General features: G+C 41.6%; 1 protein-coding gene across 1 annotated transcript in view; it reads left to right on the top strand.

The window, feature by feature from the left end:
• pigg (phosphatidylinositol glycan anchor biosynthesis class G (EMM blood group)) overlaps positions 1-25,458 on the top strand; it is a 211,448-nt gene that overhangs the window by 125,133 nt on the left and 60,857 nt on the right. Inside the window, exon 9 of the mRNA XM_067458106.1 lies at positions 10,401-10,807. Within this exon, the coding sequence (XP_067314207.1) occupies positions 10,401-10,807 (407 nt within the window). The remainder of the gene's footprint in view (positions 1-10,400; positions 10,808-25,458) is intronic.

Raw genomic sequence — 25,458 nt, 5'->3', positions numbered from 1 at the left:
TGAGATGTTGAATTATTTTACACTGAATCTTTTGAGACATTTTTTTTTTTTTACACTGAATCTTTTGAGACGTTGAATTTTTTTACACTGAATTTTTTGAGACGTTGAATTTCTTTTTACACTGAATTTTTTTAAAACATTGAAAAAATGTCATAGGCAAAAAAAAACAGAGCTAGAAATTCGATGGCTTTTAAAATTCAAAGTCTGATTTAGATGCAAAATAAAATTCAGTGTTAAAAATTCGATGTAACAAAATTCAGTGCTAAAAATTAGAATTCAAAATCCAGTGGCACAGTTTTACTTCCATAGCTGGCCGAGGAAAGGCAGCTCTCGCTGGGGTTAACGAGCGCTGAGCGCCCGGAGATCGCCTGGAGCTCACAACTCCAAAAACACAAGAGTGTTCTTTTTAAATAGGCTCTGTCTATGAGTAAAACATCCTAGGTAAACCACATATTTTAGCTTTAAACAACTACATTATCAACTGAAAAGCATTAAACCTACATTTAGTGACAGATTATCAGTATTTTTTTAATTATATGCAGGGTTTCTCATCACGTGGCAGCAGCAAGCAGGCTCCTCATTGGGTAACGCGGCGCGAATTGACACCAAAGTTCAAATTTTTCAACTCGGGCGCAGACGCGAATTCGCTTCAAACGCGTGAATGCACAAAAAACACCACTCGCGTGTAACGCGCGCAACGCGCAAGAGGCACAATTTGCTTCAAATTTGCGTTATTCACACGAACTGGACGCGCGAATGAGGCGGAATCGCGCCGCACGAAATGCGTACTAGCCTTCGTTTAACACGCGTGCTAGCCTACGTTTAGCCTTTGCTCTCCCTTTAGAGTGTCATGGCAAAGCATGCTGGGAAATAGATATCCCAGCCCAGTTTTGGTTAAATTTAGTTTTGTCTAAATTAAAAGAAACTTGTTCATAAGATTCAAAATAATGAAACAATTCAGATTAATTAAAATGTGTCAGATTTGTGAAGTCCAAAGTAAAAGAAAGTTACTCATAAAAGTGAAATTAATTTGTTTAATTAAAGTTTACGCTACATAAAACAATGAATTATAGAGCATTGGGGTGAAAACAAGGCTGTGAGGGATAGACTGGGTCTCTCTCGCCGTATAAAGGTCCTAGATCACGTCAACTCTCTGTAGCCACATTTGGAATGAATAAAGGATTAAATGATCTTTGTGTCAACTTGTTTTCTTTCAATTAGCACAGGTTCTGTATTTGGTTTGGGAAGCGACTGATCACAGGCCTCACTGACCTGACCTGAGCTCGTGTTTTTAAGAGGGAAAAGCTCACCTCGAAGAACCGGCGGTGCATAAGCTCAGATTAATGAGGCCCACAGTCTGTCAGCTCCAAAAAGACATGCAAAACGTGCTAATTAAAAGAAAACACAAAGATTGTATCCAGCGTTTGGTTATAATATAGCATAATGAGAGATTTACAAGCACTCTAAAAGGCAGGCCATTTTTGACCCGCAGCACCAAAATAAGGAAAGGATTCTCACACAGCACAAGAGTCAATCAGTCCCTCCAGTTTTTCGCGATTCCGCGATCGCTGAATACAATGCAAAATCAGAAAAATGTCGCTTTTTTTTTTTTTTTGCGATCCTACATAATTTGCCATTTCACCGCAAAATAATCACAAATTTATTTTCAATAACAAACAAAAAAAGAAATAAATACATATCTAGCTGAACTATCTCTAATAAATTTAAAGCTTAAAGGGGGGGTGAAACACTCAGTTTCAGTCAGTGTCATGTCAATCTTGAGTACCTATAGAGTAGCATTGCATCCTGCATATCTCCGAAAAGTCTTTATTTTTTTAATAATTATATAAGAAAGATGCGCTGTTCCGAGTCTTTCCGAAAAAAGCCGAGCGGGTGGGGGCGTGTCGTGTGAGCGGAGCTAAATAATGACGTGTGCAGCAGCGCGCTGTGTGTTGAGTCGAGTCCGTCATCCCTAACAGCGGGAAAAAAACTTTATTCAAAATAAAAATATGGCTTTTAATCAGATACAGCCATACATCTATGATCCGGAATCAGACCCAGAGGCTGCAGTTGAACAGGAGCAGCAGCAAAAACGACTAGAGCAGGACGTCTGTATGTGGTACAAGTTATACACTAACTATATAATATGCTTAGCGGCTTGTGTTATTTACATATTTATACTTGAATTATATCGTCGTATTTTTGTCTTTGAAGGTGTACATGTGGGAAGTGCAGTTGTGCACGTGTGTGTGTGTGTTTACGCGTGGTTTGTGTAGACAGTAAGCGGACTAAAAAAAACACAGACATTTGAAGCAGTCTCACTCACCCTTCTAACGTTGGGACTGCTCCATCCTTCAGCATTAGGCGATTGGGAAAATCCGGCGTCGAGCTGGGCCTTGTTTATGAAACAGTCGGCACCGAAATGCAGCGAACAGATATAAACATTCGCGCAACTCAGTTGCTGATCTGGAAAAGCAAATTACATCCACTGTTGCCTTAACGCGGGGTTTTGGAGAATCTGTGCAGGACTGTCTTGGTCTGGCAACCAAAAACGCACTTTTTTGGTGACATTATGTGCTATGTGTAATTGTCACCTGTCCAGCATCCTACAAACCAGCGCTTTGATGGGCGTAGGCTGTTGCTTTCGCTCTCTCCCTCTCTCTCTCTCACGCGCTTCCGGTAGAATTGTCCGTAAGGCCCATACAAGGAAATTCCGCCCCCACTAACGTCAATGGGGACGCATGATCTCAAAAACTTGCCGAAACTTATGACTAACCGGAAGTAGTATTTTTGACAAAGAAATACTCCCATCAAACGTCCACCTTAACTTTTGAAACTTTGTCTATGTTTAGTATGGGATTCCAAGTCTTTAACAGTGTAAAAAGATCAGTATGCATGAAACAGCATTTCACCCCCCCTTTAAATACATTGTTTTAATGAGGATTACAGACGTTGGGGTGCTTGCACAGTGTGTCTTTGTAAAAACGAAAGTAAATCTTTCTCGCCTGCCATCTCGTCTCGCATAGGCCTAAGTGCCAGGACCAGACGAATTGATTACTCTAGATGGATGAATGACCAAATAAAAGTATGATATGCCCGATAACACTAAAAAAAGACTTAATAAAAGCGTTGTATACCACGAACTCAATTCGCTCCTGACAGACGGACCGATGTCAGACTGGCGGAGGATTGTGCTCGCGATATACAGATCTGTTCTATATAGGCTTATGCCCTTGAACAATCATAATCAAATATCTACACCCATTATTATGTCTAAATGTCCGTCTTGGCAGTGTCTTGAGTGAATAGGTTTGGGAAGTGTGTCAGTATAGGCTATTGGGTGTGTGTACTGTAGGCAGTAATCTTTAAAGTGAAAGCAACCTAGGCTACCTATCAAATAACAACCACAGAAAAAAATAAAATAAAACAACAGTAATAAAACGACTTAAACGATAAAAAAACAACTTAAAAAAGCATTTTTATATTGATTTATCATTGTAGTTATTTGTCCTCATATCATTTGTTTATTAGTTCTTATTGTATTACTGACTGTTTATTTGATTAATGAATTATTTGAGAACTTTTTATATAGCCTAAGGCAATTGCTTATTGCTGTATTTACTTTTCCCAGATATTTCCCACCCTAAGCGATCATGTTATTAAAGCTAATAGTAGCCTACACCACTGGCCTTTTTTTGTAAGATACCAAAATAAACAAGATTTTTGTATTTTGTTTGTTCAATTGTTGTGTATGACTATTGTGCATCTAACATAATACATAATATGGCAAATGTGGTATCTTAATTATTTAAAAAAAACAGCAAAATTTTTCGCAAATTTCTGGAAATTACCTCCACAAATTCAGTCATATTGATCGCAAAAATCACAAAAAAATATCGTGAAACCCTGGAGGGACTGGTCAATGCTTTGTGTTGTGACTATAAAAATTAAATGTTAAACCCCACTTATTGGTGTTTAAATAGTATTGTGTGGAACTTTACTCTTGTACATACAGGCGCTGTGTTAAGTGTTACAAAAATCCACTTCAGAATGAATCTGTGATAATGTGCACGAGCGCCACTACGCTACCGATGAAGTGTCCGACTTCACGTCTCCATGTCTCGCGTCGATAGGCCTGTCGCAATAATCAATAGATATCAATCTATGTATTGATATATCGCACAATATATGTCAGGGGTGTCCCCGACTTAGGATTTACACAATGTTATGACTTTATTCCATAGACTGTAAAAAAAATATGGCCGTATGGCCGTGTCCGTGACGTCACCCATTGGATTCTGATAAGCCGTTCTGAAGCTTAAAGTAGGGGCGAGCTGGCCGTTGCCATCTTGCGAGCGAGTCATCGCGTGTCACTCCCGGATAACAGAAAATGGGCAAAAAGGCGGGATGTGCGCGGAGCTGAGGTGACGCAAAAACTATAGACGGCAGATACATGACTATCCACCTGTAACCACGCCCTTAATTATGCAGAACCTTAAGGCTTTATATAACGTAAACGAATGAGTTATAGATAAACTCACCCCCCTCAGAGTTGTCATGAAGGTCAAAATTAGCCGTATTGACCAAAACCACAGTTTGTATCAGACCGTAAAGATGTTTTTTTCTGCTGTAAAGTTGGGCATTTTAACATGAGGCTCAATGAGATTCTGCTCCTTCTGGAGCCGCTCTAGTGGCCAGTTGAGGAACTGCAGTTTACATTACTTACGTATTGGCTTCAAGAGAGATCGTGGGAGGTTGCCGCTTGCTTTATTCTTGTAATTTTGGCTATTCTCGATTTTGGCCTCTCAAACAGCAGAGACAGGAAACGTTTTCATATATATATATAAAAAAAGAGTTTGCTCCTGGAGTTAATGAGATAAGAAGAGGACACCTCTTTTAATTACCTCTTTACAGGAAAGTAAGATCTCTCTCTCTCTCTCTCTCGCTCTCTCTCTCTCTCTCCTCTTTCTGCGGCACACCAGAGAAAATTGCTGACAGTCAGAGGTGAGAACAAACAGAATGATCATGAGAGAGAGAGAGAGAGAGAGAGAGAGAGAGAGAGAGAGAGAGAGAGAGAGAGAGAGAGAGAGAGAGAGAGGAGAAGAGAAGAGAAATAAGTCAGGGAAGTGACTGTAAGAGGAGTCGGGGAAAGTTTTGTAGCATCACTCCTGGATTCCCGGTGGAGTTCCTGTCAGCTTCCAGACGGCTGTCTGTCATTTGAAGCATCACTCTTGCTCAATATTTAATGAGCAGGTTTTGTGCTCTGGCTTCCGTCTCTGGTGAGAAGAGCTCCGTTTCCTGCTCAGGGAATATGCTGGGCTCTGAGTTAAACTCTTTATTATTTTAGTGGCATTTAGGTTGAATAAAGATAAACCCGAGGCGAGGCGCCTTGAAGGGGTTGGTGGAGAACATGCTCTCTTGATGCAGTGTGTGATACGGAGCGGCACAAGTGTACTCGAGTGTGACAGCAATGATCATTGATGAAAACGGTGATCTCTGACGATGGCATATTGGGGTTAGGACAGCGGGTTCATCCGTCCTGCTTTCCCTGGAATCAGAGCCAACAGATCCGGAGCCACAGGAGCACATTCAGAGCAGTCTAAGCTCGATCTAATGTTCAGGACATCTGATTCTGATGATGCAAGAGCTCATTATGGGCAGCACAACAGATGAACAAGTGTTGCAACGGCAGGAGTTATAATAATAACAGGAGAAAAACGAGGGGGGGGGGGGTATTAAAGAGAAAAAGTGATTACACAAAAAGTAAACATTGAAAATATTGTGCTTTATATTTATTACAGAACGGTGGTCAAGAGCTCTAGCACCAAAACGGTATACAGGATTTCTTTCTTTCTTTCTTTCTTTCTTTCTTTCTTTCTTTCTTTCTTTCTTTCTTTCTTTCTTTCTTTCTTCCTTCCTTCCTTCCTTCCTTCCTTCCTTCCTTCCTTCCTTCCTTCCTTCCTTCCTTCCTTCCTTCCTTCCTTCCTTCCTTCCTATTAAATTAATATTAAACCTTGAAATGGCGCTCTGTGGTGTGGCAGGTTTTTAACAACTTCCTGAGTCGCTGCGGACAGGCGTCAGTGTTGCCGCCGGTGTGTGTGTACACTCAATGAAAACAATGTGTTCGAATTTTAAAGACATGGCTCAGGGGTTAAAGGGGTCGCACACCGGACGCCATGCTCAGCGCCGCGCTACATCTTTAAAATATTAAATCAAAATGGTATGATCCTCGTTTCATAACAACCGCGAAGATTCGACCGTGAGATCGGTGGTCGAATCCGGCTCCGCATATCGATACATCGAATCTTCGACTATTTGGAGTCACCCCTACTGATAATAATTATAAAAAGCATTGATTATTAAGACTTCCACTGATGTCAGAACAAGCATATTTCTATAAGAGTATCTTTTGCGTATTACTATCCAGTTTTATCAATGGCAGGATAATAGCAGAATGGAAACATCAGTATATTGGTGCAAGGGCTTCTTTTGTGGCCAAAACAGCATCAGCTCATCTTGGGAAAGACAGATACAAGTCCTTTTCAGTGGCCAGAGGGATTTGAACAGTGTGGCTTCAATGTGGCTGAAAAATATTCAGAGCTTTATGTTCAACTTCACGTTCATGTCCATCCAACCACTCGGTCTTGCTGTGTGTATTGGTGCATTATCATGTTAAAACACAGACTTTATTGGATATTTTGGTACTATCCAACCCCATGGAAACTGTTATTTAAAAATATTGTTCAGCTATTGTCCTGACAATGAAAGTAATTGTCTGACAGTGTGTTTAATTCCTCCTGATCGGTAAGTGCTGCTTTCATCCTTGTTCATAGAGAGGTTTACTCGTTTTGGTGCTTATTATAATCAAAACTCCTTTATAATCTTTCATCGAAATATAGCCTACTGTAATCTGAAACAGCCTGCCTTTTACTAATCGTTCCCCAGTATCTGATAAAGTATCGCTTTAGGCGGCTGCTGTTTTAGGAGAGGAACTTACATTCAGCTCTGACTTTCACATCAATTCCTGATGGACACGAGCACTTTTTCCCTGAGTGACTGTTCCCCTCGTGTTACAAAAGTAAAATGAGCTGTGAACGCTGTTTCATGTTCACCTTAAAAAAGTAGAGCAGCAAAAACAGGCTTTTAACTGTACGGGTCAGAGAGAGGGTGGAAAATGCTCATGAAAGACTCATTTACTGTGCAGAAACCGTTACATTTTAAGTGGACTTGAGGGAAAACATGAAGTATGTCCACTTTATAGAAACAAACAGCCTGTTTAGTTACACATGAGATCATATTCAGGGCCTACACACACACACACACACACACACACACACACACACATTTGTTTTTGTGACATATGGGGACTCTCCATAGGCGTAATGGTTTTTATACTGTACAAACCGGATTTTCAATCCCTTTACACTGCCCCTGAACCTAAAACTACACACACACACACACACACACACACACACACACACACACACACACACACACACACACACACACACACACACACACACACACACACACACACACACACACAAACACACTGCCCCTAAACCTACCCATCACAGGAAACATTCTGCATTTTTACTTTCTCAAAAAAACTCCTCCTGTGTGATTTATAAGCCTTTTGAAAAGTGGGGCCATGGGTAATGTCCTCATATTTCACCCTCTCCTGTAATACCTGTCATACCCATGGCATTATACACATTTGTGTCCTGATATTTCACAAAAACATGCCCACACACACACAGCCTGTTGTCAAAGGGACTTTCTGTGTGTTTCTGCATTAGCATATAGATTAGCGTGCGTGGCCCCGCTCTGCTCTAGCGTTAGCTCCTGTAATGATGAAACCATCGGAGACCTGAGAAAACAAACTCCTCACGCTTTTGTGCTTCTTTTGCTCCAGACTCTCGTGGATTCAGATATTCCCTTCGATGGGACCAGAGCGACAATATGAAAAAGCAGAAAGTAAAGAGAGACAGTTTACAAAGCAATGAGAAGCGAGAGCGAGTTCATCCCAGACGGTGTTTACACAAACAGAAGTTGCTTTACTCAATCCGTTTCCCGCCGGCCGATTCCAGCTCCGGCTGATGGATGGTAAACGCCGGCCGTGAGATGTGACCGCTCCCCGTGGAAACACACATCAAGGCTGCACATGGCCGTATCCATCATGACCAAGGACAGACACACACACACACACACACACACACACACACACACACACACACACACACACACACACACACACTTGAATATGTAGTTTATGGGGGCTCACCAAAGGCGTAATGGTTTTTATACTGTACAAACCCTATTTTCTATCCCCCTTACACTGCCACTGCCCCTAAACCTACCCAACACACACACACACACACACACACACACACACACACACACACACACACACACACACACACACACACACACACAAACACACACACTTGAATATATGTAGTTTATGGGGGCTCACCAAAGGCGTAATGGTTTTTATACTGTACAAACCCTATTTTCTATCCCCCTTACACTGCCACTGCCCCTAAACCTACCCAACACACACACACACACACACACACACACACACTTGAATATGTAGTTTATGGGGGCTCACCAAAGGCGTAATGGTTTTTATACTGTACAAACCCTATTTTCTATCCCCCTTACACTGCCCCTGCCCCTAAACCTACCCAACACACACACACACACACACACACACACACACACACACACACACACACACACACACACACACACACACACACACACACACACACAGCCCTTAAACCTGCTTTAACCTGTCATTAAAAATCCTAGGATGTCCTTCGATAAAGAGTAGGGGTGTAACCCCGGCATCCTGCCCCTGTCCATCATGGCCTCCTAATAATCCCCCTCTCCTGATTGGCTTAATTACTCCTATCAGCCAATCAGCTGGTGTGTGGTGAGCGTTCTGGCACAATATGGCTGCCGTCGCATCATCCAGGTGGATGCTGCACATTGGTGGTGGTTGAGGAGATTCCCCCTTCTATGTAAAGCGCTTTGAGTGCCTAGAAAAGCGCTATATAAATGTAACAAATTATTACTATTATTAAAACACATGCAGATAATAAACTTTCATAATGATGAAGAACTGCAATGACATGTGACCATGACCGCGATAGATATGAGAGTCAAAACTAAACAGATGTTTTAGTGTTTGGCAGCGTATCCGAGGCACGAGCTGTACAGGCTCCGCAAAGGGGCGTGAATCAGCAGCTCATTTGCATTTAAAGGTACATGCAAAAACAGCCTGTCAAAAATGGGCATGTACAACGTGGTTTAACAAATGATCTGTGGGGTATTTTGGGCTGAATCTTCACAGGCACATCCTGGGGACACTCGGCACTTATATTATGTCTTGTAATGAAATGCATTATAGGTACACTTTAAAGGAATTCTCCACCATTTTTTCACATTAAACTGTGTTATTCCCTTAACTAAGACGAGTTGATACACACCTCTCTCATCCTGAAAAATCCTCTCCTCCTATTGACAGAAATGAGAGAGTGAGGGGGAGATGTGAGGGAGGATGTTTCAGCCGGGACTTTTTACTGCGCCGAGTCGAAGTGCTACTCCACCTTACATTATAGTTCTCCTTTTTAACCCGCTTAGAAAAGCGCCACGTTTTATTATATGTCATCATTGATTGTTCAACTATTCGTGTAACTGTATTTAAATAGGGAAAACGTGGAGGTGTTTGGTCGCTTCTAACTTGATCTCTGTTTGGTACCTAATGAATGAACTGGGCTTAGTGATCCATTTTAAAGGGGTGGTTGAATGCGATTTGACTTGTTTAACTTTAGTTAGTGTGTAATGTCGCTGCTTGAGCATAAACAGTATCTGCAAAGTTACAGCGCTGAAAGTTCACTGCAAACGGAGATATTGTCTTTTAAAGTTACAGCAGTTTATTGCCTACAAAAGCGGCCGGTTTGGACTACAACAAGCTTCTTCCTGGGTTGGTGACATCATAAACCCTCGCTAGTCTCCGCAGATGAGACTTCTGCCCATAATGGGAAGGGGCGTGGCTTCCGGCAACCTGTGCTTGGCACTTCAGCCAATAAAAATACAGGAAACTACATTTGGCCATCTAAACAATCTAAGACCATTGCGTTTTTTGGAGGGATGGGCTTCATAGAAGCAGGAAGCAAACGAGCCGTTCAAAGGACACTGGAGAGGAATAAAGGGAGAATAGAAGAAAAATACGGCGTAAAAAAAAGAAGAAGTAATAAGACATGTTATACTGCGCCCCATAAACACAACCAAGCCTAGAACAAAAACACGAAACCACCCCTTTAAACAGCAAGGCAGCTCTGTATATTTGTACCAGGACTAATGTGTAGCCAATCTCTGTCTCTTTCTAGAGTTCTGGCTGGACTCTGTCGGAGTTAGACACTCTGTTGCTGGTCGGTACCGTGGGTCACACGCTCAGTTTGGGTGCCAGCAGCTTCATAGAAGAAGAACACCAGACTTGGTACTTTCTGCTCAACACGCTGTGCCTGGCCGTCTTCCAGGACGTCTGCCGGAAGTACTTCAGGGAGCAAAGGCACAGAGGTGAGGAAGAGGACGAGGGACCTCTGCTCCCCTCCAGTGCAGAGGAACGGTCGGCTTTCTCCCCGGCGGCGGAGCTGGGAATGAGCGCGGGTTCGGAGAAGTGGCTGGCCCTTGCGACTCCGCTGCTGACTCTGGCCTGCTGTCGCCTGCTGAGGTCACTGAACCAGACCGGAGTGCAGTGGGCGCACCTGCCCGACTTTGGACACTGGCTCAACAGGTAAGAACCGTAGACCATAAACCAATATGGACAATGCAACTTAATCCATTTCCGCTGACCAGAGTTGAAGCTTCCAGACGCCCCGTACGGCGCTGACATCTTGGGGCGAGTCTGCGTAGTGGATGATTTCAGGGCCGAGTGCGCAGTAGTGATTTCATTTCAAGTGTTCGTTTTTTAAATAAGTTTAGTTTTAGTTACTTATTTGACGCTATAAAAACAGGGATATGTGACGTCTTGATTGACAGCTGAGATCAATGGCTTATCTGAGTGAAGTTGTCACTGAGGCACTAAGTGACTTTTTTATAGGATTTTTGGGAGCAGATTTGAGGTTTAGCTTTATTTTCTACATTTTCAAAACTGTTTATTTCACACAAACATAATGAATTGTTCCGCACCTGCTCGAGTGTGGGCGGGCTTGTGATAATCGCGCCTCTACTTCCTGCTCTATTTCCTGCTCTCTACTGCACAGACTCGGGTCCCAACTCTGCTCAACATGTCAGCGCCATGTGAGTCCTCCGAAAGCTTCAACTCTTGTCAGCGGAAGCCAATGAAGTCGCTTCATCCATATTTTTTTGCGTTATATGGTAAGAACAGAAAGACTTGTTGGTTGGTTTTGGTTCACTATGTGGACTAACTGTAGCCTGACAAGCCAGACCCACATCCAGATGTTTGTGTGAATGTAGTAGAAAAGTGAAATTATTTTTAACTTTCTAGATTATGAAAAGACAGAAAAATTTTTTTGGGGGGATGAAAGACAACAATTCCCAGAATGCTTCGCTGCCCTAAGCTCCCAAAGCCGCCGCTACCGAATCACTGGATCACTTTCCCATTGCGTTCATTTTCACAAAGTCAGTTAAGTTAAAGAACACTACAATTAAAAACTGAACTTGTGTGTTCAATATAATGTGAGTGAGCCGAGCGAGTGTCACGGCACAAACGCTGCAGGAGTCAGATTATATTCATTGTGATGAATGCGCTGAATGAGAATCTCATGATGAGAAGCATGATCATTCAAATATACTCCAGGGTTTCTACTGATACAAAGCCATATGCTAATCGCTGAAGTAACCCTTTAACTCCAAGTCTTCCAGAGTCGCGGCCAAAACCGATTCGAAAGGCCGCCATTCGTCAGCTTCTTTGTTTACAATTAGCATGCTACTCTGCCTTCATAATGTTAAGCCCCGCCCACTGACTCTATACACGATGTGATTGGCATGACCAGAGTTTGGTGGTTCCAGCTCAGAAGTCTTTTGAAAGTCGCTAGACGACACTCGCGGCAGATTAGATTTGCTGCCACTAGGGTTTTTCTAGATTTCTAGGCTAGACTGACTGCTCTTCTACAAGCACATAACCACCCCACACAGCCTTAAAGGGTTAGTTCACCCAAGAATGAAATGTCTGTCATTAACTCCTCACCATAATGTCGTCCCACACCCGTAAGACCTCTGTTCATCTTCACACACAGTTTAAGATATTTTATATTTAGTCCGAGAGCGTATGCAAGTGTATGCACACTATACTGTCCATGTCCAGAAAGGGAATAAAAACATCATCACAGTAGTCCATATGAGACATCAGTGGGTTAATTAGAGTCTCTTGAAGCATCGGAAATACAGTTGGGTCCAAAAATAACAAAAACTACGACTTTATTCAGCATTGTCTTCTCTTCCGTGTTCCTCAAATAAAGATTCAAACGGTCATGAATCAGTGAATCGATCAATGATTCAGATTGTGTGTCAAACTGCTGCACTCACGTGACATTGGCGATCCGAATCATGAATCAATACGCTGATTCATAACCGTTTGAATCTTTATTTGAGGATTGAAAACAAACGCGGAAGAGAAGACAATGCTGAATAAAGTCGTAGTTTTTGTTATTTTTGGACCCAAATGTATTTTGGATGCTTCAAGAGTTTCTAATTAACCCACTGATGTCTCATATGGACTACTGTGATGATGTTTTTATTCCCTTTCTGGACATGGACAGTATAGTGTGCATACACTTGCATACGCTCTCAGACTAAATCTAAAATATCTTAAACTGTGTGTGAAGATGAACGGAGGTCTTACGGGTGTGGAACGACTTTAGGGAGAGGTAGCCTGGATGCCAGCCGAACCTAGCCCTGCCAACAAAATTTTTAGGTCAGGCGGTTCGGTCTGGCCTCGCTCCTTAGAGGAGTAATTATCCCCGAACAGAAACTGTTCGGACCAATGAAATCATCAGGGCGGGCTTTAGACGATGACGGACAGACGATCAACAGTAAAGTAATCATCACGTCATCAAAGGGGCTTGGATTATATTTTTTCGAATCCTAAACGGAGAGCTTGTTTGTATCTGCATCACCTTCACAATTTCTCTCAGAAATGATGATCATGTTGGGTAAGTGCTCTGAGTATCATTAAATTCTTTTATTTTTTACAACACCGGCAAAGATCATGTATTCCAGCCTGATTTCAGCGCGTGTGCAGACAGGGTTGCCAAGTCTATCCAACAAAACGCGACAACTACTAGCCCTAAACAATAGCTTCTCGGGGGGTTCTCCGGGGAAAAATGGTGTTTGTGGGGTAAAATGTGTTATTTTGGCAAGGTTGCTGCTAAAATTCGCACTCATGGGTCTATATATCACATAATAGTCGCTCCAACCTGCTGTCATAGAAAACAACCCTGGGGGAAAAAACGCGGACTTGGCAACACAGTTCAGTTGAGCTCTGTTGACATTTGACAATGCGTCACTTCGCTGCTCTGATTGGTTGTAGGTCTGTCCACAAAAAATGTGTTTTCTGGTTGGGTTGAAACACGCCCCATAATCACAGCCCAATGGAGCAGTAGACTCATATTCTGACTGGAGCTGAGTATGACCACGTCAGGCTAAGGGAGAGGAGTTAATGACATACATTTCATTTTTGGGTGAACTAACCCTTTAAACCACACACAACAACTTATGTTTCTCCTCTTCTCTAGCGTGCCTCCTTATCTAGTTGGCCATAATGTGTGATTTTTTAATATTTTATTTTTATTGATTGACAGCACTGCTTAAGACATAAACGACTGTGTGTTAGACTGTGACAGCTCTCAGTTCTCTTTCACTGTTTAATAATGCACTTTTAATTACTCGTTTAATCTCAAGCAAGTCCCGCAGCAGGCTGCGTTTTACAACAGTCAGTTCACAGGATTTGACTGATTTGGATGTTAAGTTCGGGCTTTTATGGAGGAGAGAAGGCACGCCGCTGTTTTCATCATGTGGAAGCTGAAATTAAAGCTAAAAACCAATTCATGGCACAGTAACTGACCAGAAATGTTTTCAGTGAGTTTTGAGGATGTGTTTCTCTGCTCCGAGCTGTAGTGCGACGTCTCACTGTCTGCGTGGAGAGTTAATGGTGCATTCACACCGCCAGCGATTGAATCACCGCAGGTTGTCGCTGTGCTTTGCTGCTGGTTGCTCGTAGGTGTTCCCACTGGAATGCAGTATTCTACTGGCAGCAAATCTCTGATCAACTTCGTCACATCTAACAGACTCTGTTGTTCAGGTCGGCAACTCTATTGAAAATAAATTAGGTCGCTGTAACGTAGGGCTGCAACAAACGATCATTTTGATACTCGATTCATCTAACTCATCTAACTTTTTTTTTTTTTTTTTTTGAATTACTATTATTATCTTTACGACTGTTTTAACTATGCTTGCTTTTAATTTTTTATTCGTCCATATGGTATTCTTTTTTTCTCATGCATTTGTTACCACTGTTTTAATTAATTTCTATGTAAAGCACTTTGAATTGCCATTGGGTGTGAAATGTGCTATACAAATAAACTTGCCTTGCCTAACGATTATTAGAACGCCTAATAGACTACTGTATTTTCCGGACTATAAGTTGCTCCGGAGTATAAGTCGCATCAGTCAAAAAATGCGTCATGAAGAGGAAAAAAACATATATAAGTCGCACTGGACTATAAGTCGCATTCGGGCAGAAGCAGAGCGGGAGCCGTGCGCGCATTCATGCACCCGCTCACTGTGCATAACCAAGCAGAAGAAAGAAAGTTTGAAGTGAGTGAGAAACTTATGAGGGACTGGCGAAAAGCAGACGTTACTTTAACTGTAATGAAGAAAACAAAGAAAGCTAATGGCGGACTGTAAGCAAGATGGCCAGAGCTGAAGGAACGAGTCCACAGACGCTTGAACTCTGCTGGGAGAGGCTCAGTCTAACGCTGTGTGAATCGGTCTCCGCTGCATATTTTACTACATGCAGTTTGCAATTTGCAGAATATAAGTTTCTTTATCGGGGCATTTGGTTTGTGTTCAATCTTTCTAAGTTGTTGTCTTTAAGTTAATATTTCAGTTAAGAGTTTTTTTCTGTTTTCAGTTATTTTTTCAGGGGTAGGCTACAGGAGCAGCATAGAGCGCCCTATATGTTTATACTTGTCAGTCAGTATGAATTAAATTTGATATATAAGTCGCACCTGACTATAAGTCGCAGGACCAGCCAAACTATGAAAAAAAGTGCGACTTATAGTCCGGAAAATACGGTAATCATTGATTGTTGCCATCGCCGTTGACGACTAATCAGTAAGTTTCGAACGACTATTTAATTAGTTAAAACATTAAGGTATACATATTCTAACTATAATATAAAAAAAGAAAATCACTTTAGCTTTTTGAAATGGTTGTTTTAATGAACTTTGAGCCAACTAAACAGGTCATTCTCACAACAAGTTCTCAGTCCAACTCAAATCACACATAAATGATTTCTACGCATTGTTTAAATATTCTGTGGAAAAAATAAATAAATCGGCTGCAATTCCTCTGGGTTATGGTGTGGGGTTGTTTTTCAGGGTTTGGGCTTGGACCCTTAGTTCCAGTGAAAGGAACTCTTAATGCTTCAGCATACCAAGACATTTTGACCAATTCGTTTTTCTTGTTCTTTTTTTCATTCTTTCTCTTGTTCTCTCTCACTTTAGACCAATATTTAAGTTATTATTCACCGTTAATATTCCTCTCAAGTCAAATATGGAGCCAATGCTGTAGGTTTGTCATCATTCTTACATGCTTCGTACCCAAGATATGATGTCAGATCTGGTCTATTAGCACCATATTTCTTTTTTTAAGCTGCTTTGGAAGATTTCCAGTGAAAATCAAGTGTCCTGGTCTGTTCCTCAAACTAAACTATGAATTCAGAAGACTCGGACTACAGTCAGACAGCAGGCAATTAATGTTCATAAGCTCTGAATCTCACAGTCATTTTGCTCTCTTTGGTGTTATATCTGAGAGAAGGACTCTGGACTCTCCTGGGTTCGTATTCACACTGCCTGCAGACTTTTGGGATAATGAAAAGATTGTTTTATGAAAAGAGGACTAATTGCTACACTGGAAAGACATTTGAATGTATTTGCCTCTTTTTTTAAATTAGTTGGCTTTTTAATAATCATTCTGCCTCTTTTAAAGATTCTTTTGTTGCACCGCAGGACTATTTAAAGAGCAGCTATGCTGCTTTTCTCCATCTTCATCTCTTTAGTGTGTAATGTTTGTGTGTGATCATGAAGGCGTTCCTCCAGCTGGAGTTCTTCTCTATATCAGTGTCAGTGTTTCTGAACTCATTGTAGTCTTGAGTTTTCTTCCGGGAACAAACACGTCACAATATTCCTCATTTAATAATTCATACGCAGAATAAATGGGTGGGGCCTGTTGAGTTAGTTAGTAGTGTGATGAAACTGCCAGTTATGGTAAGGGGCGGGGCATTTCCCAAACACTTGACCAATCACAACACACTGCTCCAGCCGACCAATCAGAGCACAGTGTGCTTTTCAGAAGGAGGGGCTTCATAGAGACAGGAACTAAACAGAGCGTTACTGACAGACTGGGAAGAGACGAGCTGCAACAAAAAAGAGTGTGAAGATGATTAAAAAATGGCAAGAACATGATGATTACCAAACAATTTTCTTTCCCTTTTACATGGATAACAATTCTGTTTGTGAACAGGTTATTTGTAAACAAACCAAATTCCCTCTTCCAGTTTTTTTTTTGATAAATATCCTCCAAACTTCCAGCATGTAAACACACTTCACCCCGGGCGATTAACTCGGGCTCTCTACTGTGTGTTGTGATCCGTGAGTCTCAGTAAGCGACACACACACACACACACACACACACACACACACACACACACACACACACACACACACACACACACACACACACACACACACACACACACACACACACACACACACACACACACACTTACAGACAGATGGTACCGGCGCTGGTCTGTGCCAGAATTATTCTACCCCATTAGCCAAAATCCGACCGGTCGGCCAATCAAAACACAGCTTGATCTCACGCAAAGACCCTCAAGAGAATATAAGCAGAACATGCCAACAATCCTGGGGCGCTTCACTCACCATTTAGTTTTTTTTCTTCTTAATTTAACAACTTTATCCCATCTTTAAACATCTGGGTTTCCGTTCTGATTTATTTTTTTGCCCTTATAGGGTCATAAAACAGTCTCTATAGTTTTATAGCATTATATTTGTTTCCCCTGAAGTGCACTTGTCATGACGTTTCTTGAATTGTAAATTAGTTTTACATGACCACTTTCCACACGTTCTCTAGTCTCAGCGTCAGACGGCATATGTCGTTTCCCGCCCGTATGTCCAAATGATTAATACTGCAACAAAAATAGCAAGCACTGTCTTCTTATGCCAAACTCTGATTGGCTGACTTTGCTCTTCTAGTAGCTATTAAACTTGATTTCCACTGTCAGATCTGATGATTTATTGTATTCTGACTTGTGTCAGGAATTGCTGTGTACTTTCGCATGGACAGAAATTAATTCTAAACTAATTTCTGCTCATTTCTATCTTTTTATTAGATTCCCCCCCAAAGTTTGGTTACAGCAAGTCTCTTCTGCTCACCAAAGGCCTGTTGCATGAAGCTAGCTGAACAAACTCTGAGTTTCAGAGTAGATTTAGAGTTGATAAATCCAACCTGGTTTAGATCAAGTTCAACTGTTTCTCAAAGCTTGGTATAAACTTTCTCCATAGACCGTAACAAAATATGGACGACTCGACATCATCCGTTTCCGCTTGCCAGAGTTGGAGCTTTCAGGCGGCCTGCACGGCGCTGACGTCTTGGGACCGAGTCTGCGCAGTAGAGAGCAGGAGGTAGAGCAGGAAGTACAGTCGCGATATCAAAAGCCCGCCCACACTCTCACAGATGCAGAACAATTAATTATGTTGGTGTGAAATAAACAGTTATGGAAATGTAGAAATTAAAGCTAAAGCTCCAATCTGCTCCCAAAAATTCCCAAAAAAAGTCAGTTAGTGCCTCAGGCCCTGTCCACACCAACACGGGTGTTTTCAAAACTGCAGCTTTTTCTACACGGTTTGGCTGTTCGTCCACACGCAAACGCTGTATCCGGTTACTAAAACCGGACTTTTTTGAAAACTCCGGCCATGGTGAAGATTTTTAGAAACTCCGGTTATAGCGTTGTCGTGTGGAGGGTGAAACCGGAGATTTCGGCTTTTTAAGTCGAAGTGCGCGCCGTTCTCTCCTTTGTTTGACATCAGATTTTCCACGTTATCCCCTTTTGATTTACGTAAGTCGAGTCTATGCAGTGGACTCTACTAACAGCGCTTATCACATGTATAGCCATATACATGTTCAGTTATTTCATTGTATTGCAGAACAAAGGCGCCAGAATGCAATAATACAAAATAGTAAAGGAAGGTGTGTGAAGCTTTGAGAAGGCAGCTGAATGAATATCTGACCATATCAATGCATGATATGAATCAAGGAAATATGCCTAATAATTATAGGTTCACAAAGAGCTCAAATGACTACATGTCTGAATGCATGTATTATATTTATATTACTATTTGGCTACTTGTCAATTAATATAATATTTATATTAACATATATGAATTCAAAGTGATTATAATTCATATAATATAAATATAATAAATAATTAACACCAAAAGATGCACAATTTTGTTTCAAAAGTTTTTTCATTATAAACTGCTTTCATTTGGAACAGGGGGTGTGGCTTTATTGCATCTTTACTGGCAGCGGATTGGTCCGGTTTGGGTTTGCGATCTCTTAACGCAGAATATAACCGGCTCCAGAGCAGGTTAGCCGTGAAGTGTAAGTTACTATAGTGATGAACACCCGTTATGGGGCGGCAGTGGCTCAGTGGTTCATGTAGGTTGTCTACAAACCGAAAGGTTGCTGGTTCGATCTCCGGTTCCACCTGACCAAGTGTTGAGGTGTCCTTGAGCAAGACACCCAACCCCAGCTGCTCCCGATGAGCTGGATGGCGCCTTGCATGGCTGACATCGCCATCAGTGTATGTGAGGCGATATGTAAAGCGCTTTGGATGGCCATAGGGTCTGTTAAAAGCGCTATATAAATGCAGTCCATTTACCATGAACACTGATAAAAAACAATCCACCTTCTTGAGCCCGAAGAACCAGACTTTGCTCAAACTAATCTCGAACTCACTGAACTAACAACTGAAACCGGCTTTGTGCAAAAGGCCACAGCGCTGCATTTATTTGATCAAAAATACAGCAGAAATAGTGAAATATTATTATAATGTAAATCATCTGTTCTCTGTGTGAATATATAGTAAAGTGTGATTTATTCCTGTGATCAAAGCTGAATTTATCATCATTACTCCAGTCTTCAGTGTCACATGATCCTTCACTAAGGCGCCTAAAAGATCTTTGTCTGAATTATAACATCAATATTTACATTTGGCAGACGCTTTTACATTTAATCAGCTCTTGCTTTCGCTGGGAATCGACTCGTGTGACCTAGCGCTGTAATCTACTGTTTGAATTACAGGACTTATACCTTTAATAACAGTTTAGAAATCAATATACTCATACATATAAACATTATACACTCATACCCAGAGAATAGAAATCTCTGCCCTTTCTGGAGTGTTTATAGAGTTATAACTATACATTCAAGGTGGCCTGGCGGGCTTTACATTGATGATATCATGGATCGATCGCTCTCATCTCTTAAGTGCATCACCTGCCGTACACGCCTCTCTCTCTCTCTCTCTCTCTCTCTCTCTCTCTCTCTCTCTCTCTCTCTCTCTCTCTCTTTCTCTCTCTCTCTTTCTCTCTCTCTCTCTCTCTCTCTCTCTCTCTCTCTCTCTCTCTCTCTCTCTCTCTCTCTCTCGCCCTGCAGCCAGCGCTGATGAAGAATAATTATTGCGGTCGTAATAAATCTCTCTGCATTCACGCAGGCGAGATGGACATGTGCCAGAGTTTCTGAAGCCAGGGTTACAGGAAGGAGAGCAGGATTTTCTGTCCTTGCGCCCATCGCTGGACTTCTCATTACATATATGGAGCTCATAATTATACATGCTGTAATGAATCTGAGCGTAGACGGCTTTTATTATGATTGTTTAAAGCACACACGGCAGGAGAGCGAGTGAGCTGATGCGGGAATCGTCTGAGATAATTGAATTGAGCTTAAAGGAATAGTTCATCAAAAAAAAAAAAAAAACTTGTGTCATTGCCAAAAAAAAAAACCCATACAACTTTCTTTCTCCACTGAAATGCTTAAGACATTTTGCGGAATGAGAAAGCTGCACTTTTCCATATAAAGGAAAGTGAGGTTTTGGCCTAGGCTAGTCTAGTTTAATTACTTAGAAAAAGGGTTGTTATTGTTAACTAAAATTATTAAAACATTTCTGTTCATTGAAATAAAGCTAGTATATGAACATTAGAAATGTTGCATTGGGCAATAAATGGAAATAAGTTTAACTTGAAGCAATAAAATGATTAACTGAAGGTAAATAACTAAAACTAAAATAAACTTAAATAGCGATATTTATAAAATATTTAATTATAAAACTACTTTTAACTTAATTAAAAGCACATGATGAAAATTAGACTAAAATTAACTTTTTTGTTTTTTTTAAATTGACATTTAAAATATTAATGTATGTTCCTGTACGTTCAGAGTTTGTTTCTGTAAGTTTACCTTCTTTGAATGAAGTGTTTCGGCTCTTGTTTTGGCGCTTTGATCTTTTTATTCCAGTATGATTTTTTTTGTGTGTGTGTGTGTGTGTGTGTGTGTGTTTGGGATTTGCCGGCTCATATTATTGTTTTAGTTTGCACTAATTAATATTTCATTACCCGGCTGAAACGGGCCCTTCGGGAAGAATCTGCATTATCTCTGCGAGAAATGCTCACTCTCTTAAATCTGTTACTAATGCAAATAGAGCACAGTGGTGGAGAACTTCATCTGAGGGCTGTAGATGAGAGTTTACTGAGCGTTTCAGAGCGTCTCCACTACTGCTCAAACGTTTGAGTCAGTAAGATTCTAGAGAAATTAAAACTTTTATTCAACAAAGACCCACTAAAAGTATCAAAAGTAACAGTAAAGACTTTTATAATCTAAAAAAAGGTTTCTGTTTCAAATAGATGCTGTTCTTTTGAACTTTATATTTATATACATCTGTATTTTACCGAAGATATGCAAAAAATTGATGAAGGTGTGAACTGTTCTCTCCTGAAGAGGTGGCAGAAAGCCTGCAATAAATAACTTGACCTCTGTGTAACACTAAAACTACCCAAACACTGGGTTGTTACATCTGGCCCAGGATCTGAGTAACACTAAAACTACCCAAACACTGGGTTGTCATGTCTGACCCAGGATCTGTGTAACACTAAAACTACCCAAACACTGGGTTGTCACGTCTGACCCAGGATCTGTGTAACACTAAAACTACCCAAACACTGGGTTGTCATGTCTGACCCAGGATCTGTGTAACACTAAAACTACCCAAACACTGGGTTGTCACGTCTGACCCAGGATCTGGGTAACACAAAAACTACCCAAACACTGGGTTGTTATGTCTGACCCAGGATCTGAGTAACACTAAAACTACCCAAACACTGGGTTGTTACGTCTGACCCAGGATCTGAGTAACACAAAAACTACCCAAACACTGGGTTGTCACGTCTGACCCAGGATCTGGGTAACACAAAAACTACCCAAACACTGGGTTGTTATGTCTGACCCAGGATCTGAGTAACACTAAAACTACCCAAACACTGGGTTGTTATGTCTGACCCAGGATCTGAGTAACACAAAAACTACCCAAACACTGGGTTGTTACGTCTGACCCAGGATCTGTGTAACACAAAAACTACCCAAACACTGGGTTGTTACGTCTGACCCAGGATCTGAGTAACACAAAAACTACCCAAACACTGGGTTGTTACGTCTGGCCCAGGATCTGAGTAACACAAAAACTACCCAAACACTGGGTTGTTACGTCTGACCCAGGATCTGAGTAACACAAAAACTACCCAAACACTGGGTTGTTACGTCTGACCCAGGATCTGTGTAACACTAAAACTACCCAAACACTGGGTTGTTACGTCTGACCCAGGATCTGTGTAACACTAAAACTACCCAAACACTGGGTTGTTACGTCTGACCCAGGATCTGTGTAACACTAAAACTACCCAAACACTGTGAATATTACCCAAAAGGCTCAACACAGGATTTGGGTTAGAAAAAAATAACCCAAGATTTTTTAGAGTGCAAGCAAGCTATTGTGCAACAGTTGTAAAATTGTAAAAACTAAAATGCTTTTCATAATCAAACATTTAGGTGAGAATTATATATTTATTAAAATATTTTATAGTTATATATTGTTTGATAAATGTCACCTAGGGGGAATTGAATGGATGTCTGGAGAAATCCTGATTGAAGCCTTCCTATAAATAAATCCACACACTCTAAAAAATACTGGGTTAAAAACAACCCAAATTAGGTTGAAAATGGACAAACCCAGAAATTGTTTTTTTTGGACCCATTTAAACAACCCAATTTCTGGGTTTGCTCATTTTCAACCCAATTTGGTTTGTTTTTAACCCAGTATTTTTTAGAGTGCATGGCAAAAAGAAGGCTTGAGATAGATCGGTATCAGGCAGATGCTGCTTCCTGTGCTCGGCTCCAAATATCCTGATGGGACACCCTTACCTTTACCTCACAAACTCCTCTTTGGTTGTGCAGAGGAATGTTTTTATGATTTACCCCAGAAATCATGCATGGATGCACACTTGGAAAATAGGAAGCCAGAAATAGCACGCAATCCGTGCAGAGGATTCCAGAACTCCGGATGAGAAAGATGAATATTTCAAATGCGGCTGATTCGCGCACAAACACATTTGTTTGCTTCTTATGAAAGATTTTAATAGTCATAAGACAGCTGACACTTGAGCCGAACTTTAGGCTTCAGAATGGTTTCACAAATAAAGTAATTATCCTCTTTTTTTGTGGTGTGTCTGAGATTGACAGGTCTGTTATTGTCCTCTCTGGTATTACCCGGCTTTACTCTGACAGAACACCGCTTTCTTATTTCTGCGATATGTCGGCGTTATTGTTTGAAGAGTCTAATTGGATGAGCGTGGCGTAGTGTTCATTCAGAAGTCCTGCTGAGCAAACGTTTGCTGTTTTAAATGAGGCCAGCTTTATTTCAAGGTTTAGTCCGAACTGTCGACAACAGTCTGAATGTTGTGGTTTGTGTTTTGTGTGTGCATATGCACATTATAGGGTCTGAGACCGTCCCGCTCCGAGCGCCTGCAGAGGAGAGACATCAACAGAATAAATGGACTGCTGGGAATGAGTGCCTAATCATGTCTGAAGCCCTGTGTGTATGAACATGTGTTGGGGTGGTTTCAGGGACTGAAAGGTGCATGCTGGGACATTTTCAAAACCTAGTGAGCTGTCTTGAGTGTCTACATCATAGACAGCTGCCTTTTGAGAGGAGCATGCTACCTGAAAAAAAGAAGTAGAAGTAAATAGGGACCAGCAACTGTTTGGTTACCAACATTCCTCAAAATAGCTAGCCTGACGTGGTCATACTCAGCACCAGTCAGAATATGAGTCTGCTGCTCCATTGGGCTGTGATTATGGGGCGTGTTTCAACCCATCCAGGAAAGACCTCGATTGGACAGACCGACAACCAATCAGAGAAACGGAGCGACGCATTGTCAAACGTCAACAGAGCTCAACTGCACTGTGTTGCCAAATCTGCGTTTTTTCCCGCGGGTTGTTTTCAATGTCCGCGGGTTGAAGCGACTATTATGTGATATATAGACCCATGAGTGTGAATTTTAGCAGCATCCTTGCAAAAAATAACACACATTTTACCCCACAAACACCATTTTTCCCCGGAGAATCCCCCGAGAAGCTATTGTTTAGGGCTAGTAGTTGGCGGGTTTTGCTGTAAAAACTTGGCAACCCTGTCTGCACACGCGCTGGAATAAACGACCTTTGCCAGTGTTGTAAAAAAAGGAAGAATTTAATGATACACAGAGTACTTACCCAACATGATCAAGCCCCTTTGATGACGTGAGGATTACGTTACTGTTGATCATCTGTCCGTCATCGGCTAAAGCCCGCCCTGATGAGCTCATTGGTCAGTTTCTGTTGATCATCTGTCCGTCATCGGCTAAAGCCCGCCCTGATGAGCTCATTGGTCAGTTTCTGTTGATCATCTGTCCATCATCAGCTAAAGCCCGCCCTGATGAGCTCATTGGTCAGTTTCTGTTGATCATCTGTCCGTCATCGTCTAAAGCCCGCCCTGATGAGCTCATTGGTCAGTTTCTGTTGATCATCTGTCCATCATCAGCTAAAGCCCCCCCTGATGATCTCATTGGTCAGTTTCTGTTGATCATCTGTCCGTCATCGTCTAAAGCCCGCCCTGATGATCTCATTGGTCAGTTTCTGTTGATCATCTGTCCATCATCGGCTAAAGCCCGCCCTGATGATCTCATTGGTCAGTTACTGTTGATCATCTGTCCATCATCGTCTAAAGCCCGCCCTGATGATCTCAGTGGTCAGTTACTGTTGATCATCTGTCCGTCATCGTCTAAAGCTTGCCCTGATGATCTCATTGGTCAGTTTCTGTTGATCATCTGTCCATCATTGTCTAAAGCCCGCCCTGAGGATCTCATTGGTCAGTTTCTGTTGATCATCTGTCCGTCATCGTCTAAAGCTTGCCCTGATGATCTCATTGGTCAGTTTCTGTTGATCATCTGTCCGTCATCGTCTAAAGCTTGCCCTGATGATCTCAGTGGTCAGTTTCTGTTGATCATCTGTCCGTCATCGTCTAAAGCCTGCCCTGATGATCTCATTGGTCAGTTTCTGTTGATCATCTGTCCATCATCGTCTAAAGCCTGCCCTGATGATCTCATTGGTCAGTTTCTGTTGATCATCTGTCCATCATCGTCTAAAGCCCGCCCTGATGATCTCATTGGTCAGTTTCTGTTGATCATCTGTCCGTCATCGTCTAAAGCCTGCCCTGATGATCTCATTGGTCAGTTTCTGTTGATCATCTGTCCATCATCGTCTAAAGCCCGCCCTGATGATCTCATTGGTCAGTTTCTGTTGATCATCTGTCCATCATTGTCTAAAGCCCGCCCTGATGATCTCATTGGTCAGTTTCTGTTGATCATCTGTCCATCATCGTCTAAAGCCCGCCCTGATGATCTCATTGGTCAGTTTCTGTTGATCATCTGTCCGTCATCGTCTAAAGCCTGCCCTGATGATCTCATTGGTCAGTTTCTGTTGATCATCTGTCCATCATCGTCTAAAGCCCGCCCTGATGATCTCATTGGTCAG

This window comes from Pseudorasbora parva, chromosome 11, assembly GCF_024679245.1.
Source record: "Pseudorasbora parva isolate DD20220531a chromosome 11, ASM2467924v1, whole genome shotgun sequence".
Classification (NCBI taxonomy): Eukaryota; Metazoa; Chordata; class Actinopteri; order Cypriniformes; family Gobionidae; genus Pseudorasbora; species Pseudorasbora parva.
Note: the sequence above shows the minus strand (reverse complement) of the source record. Positions and strands in the feature narration are given on the sequence as shown.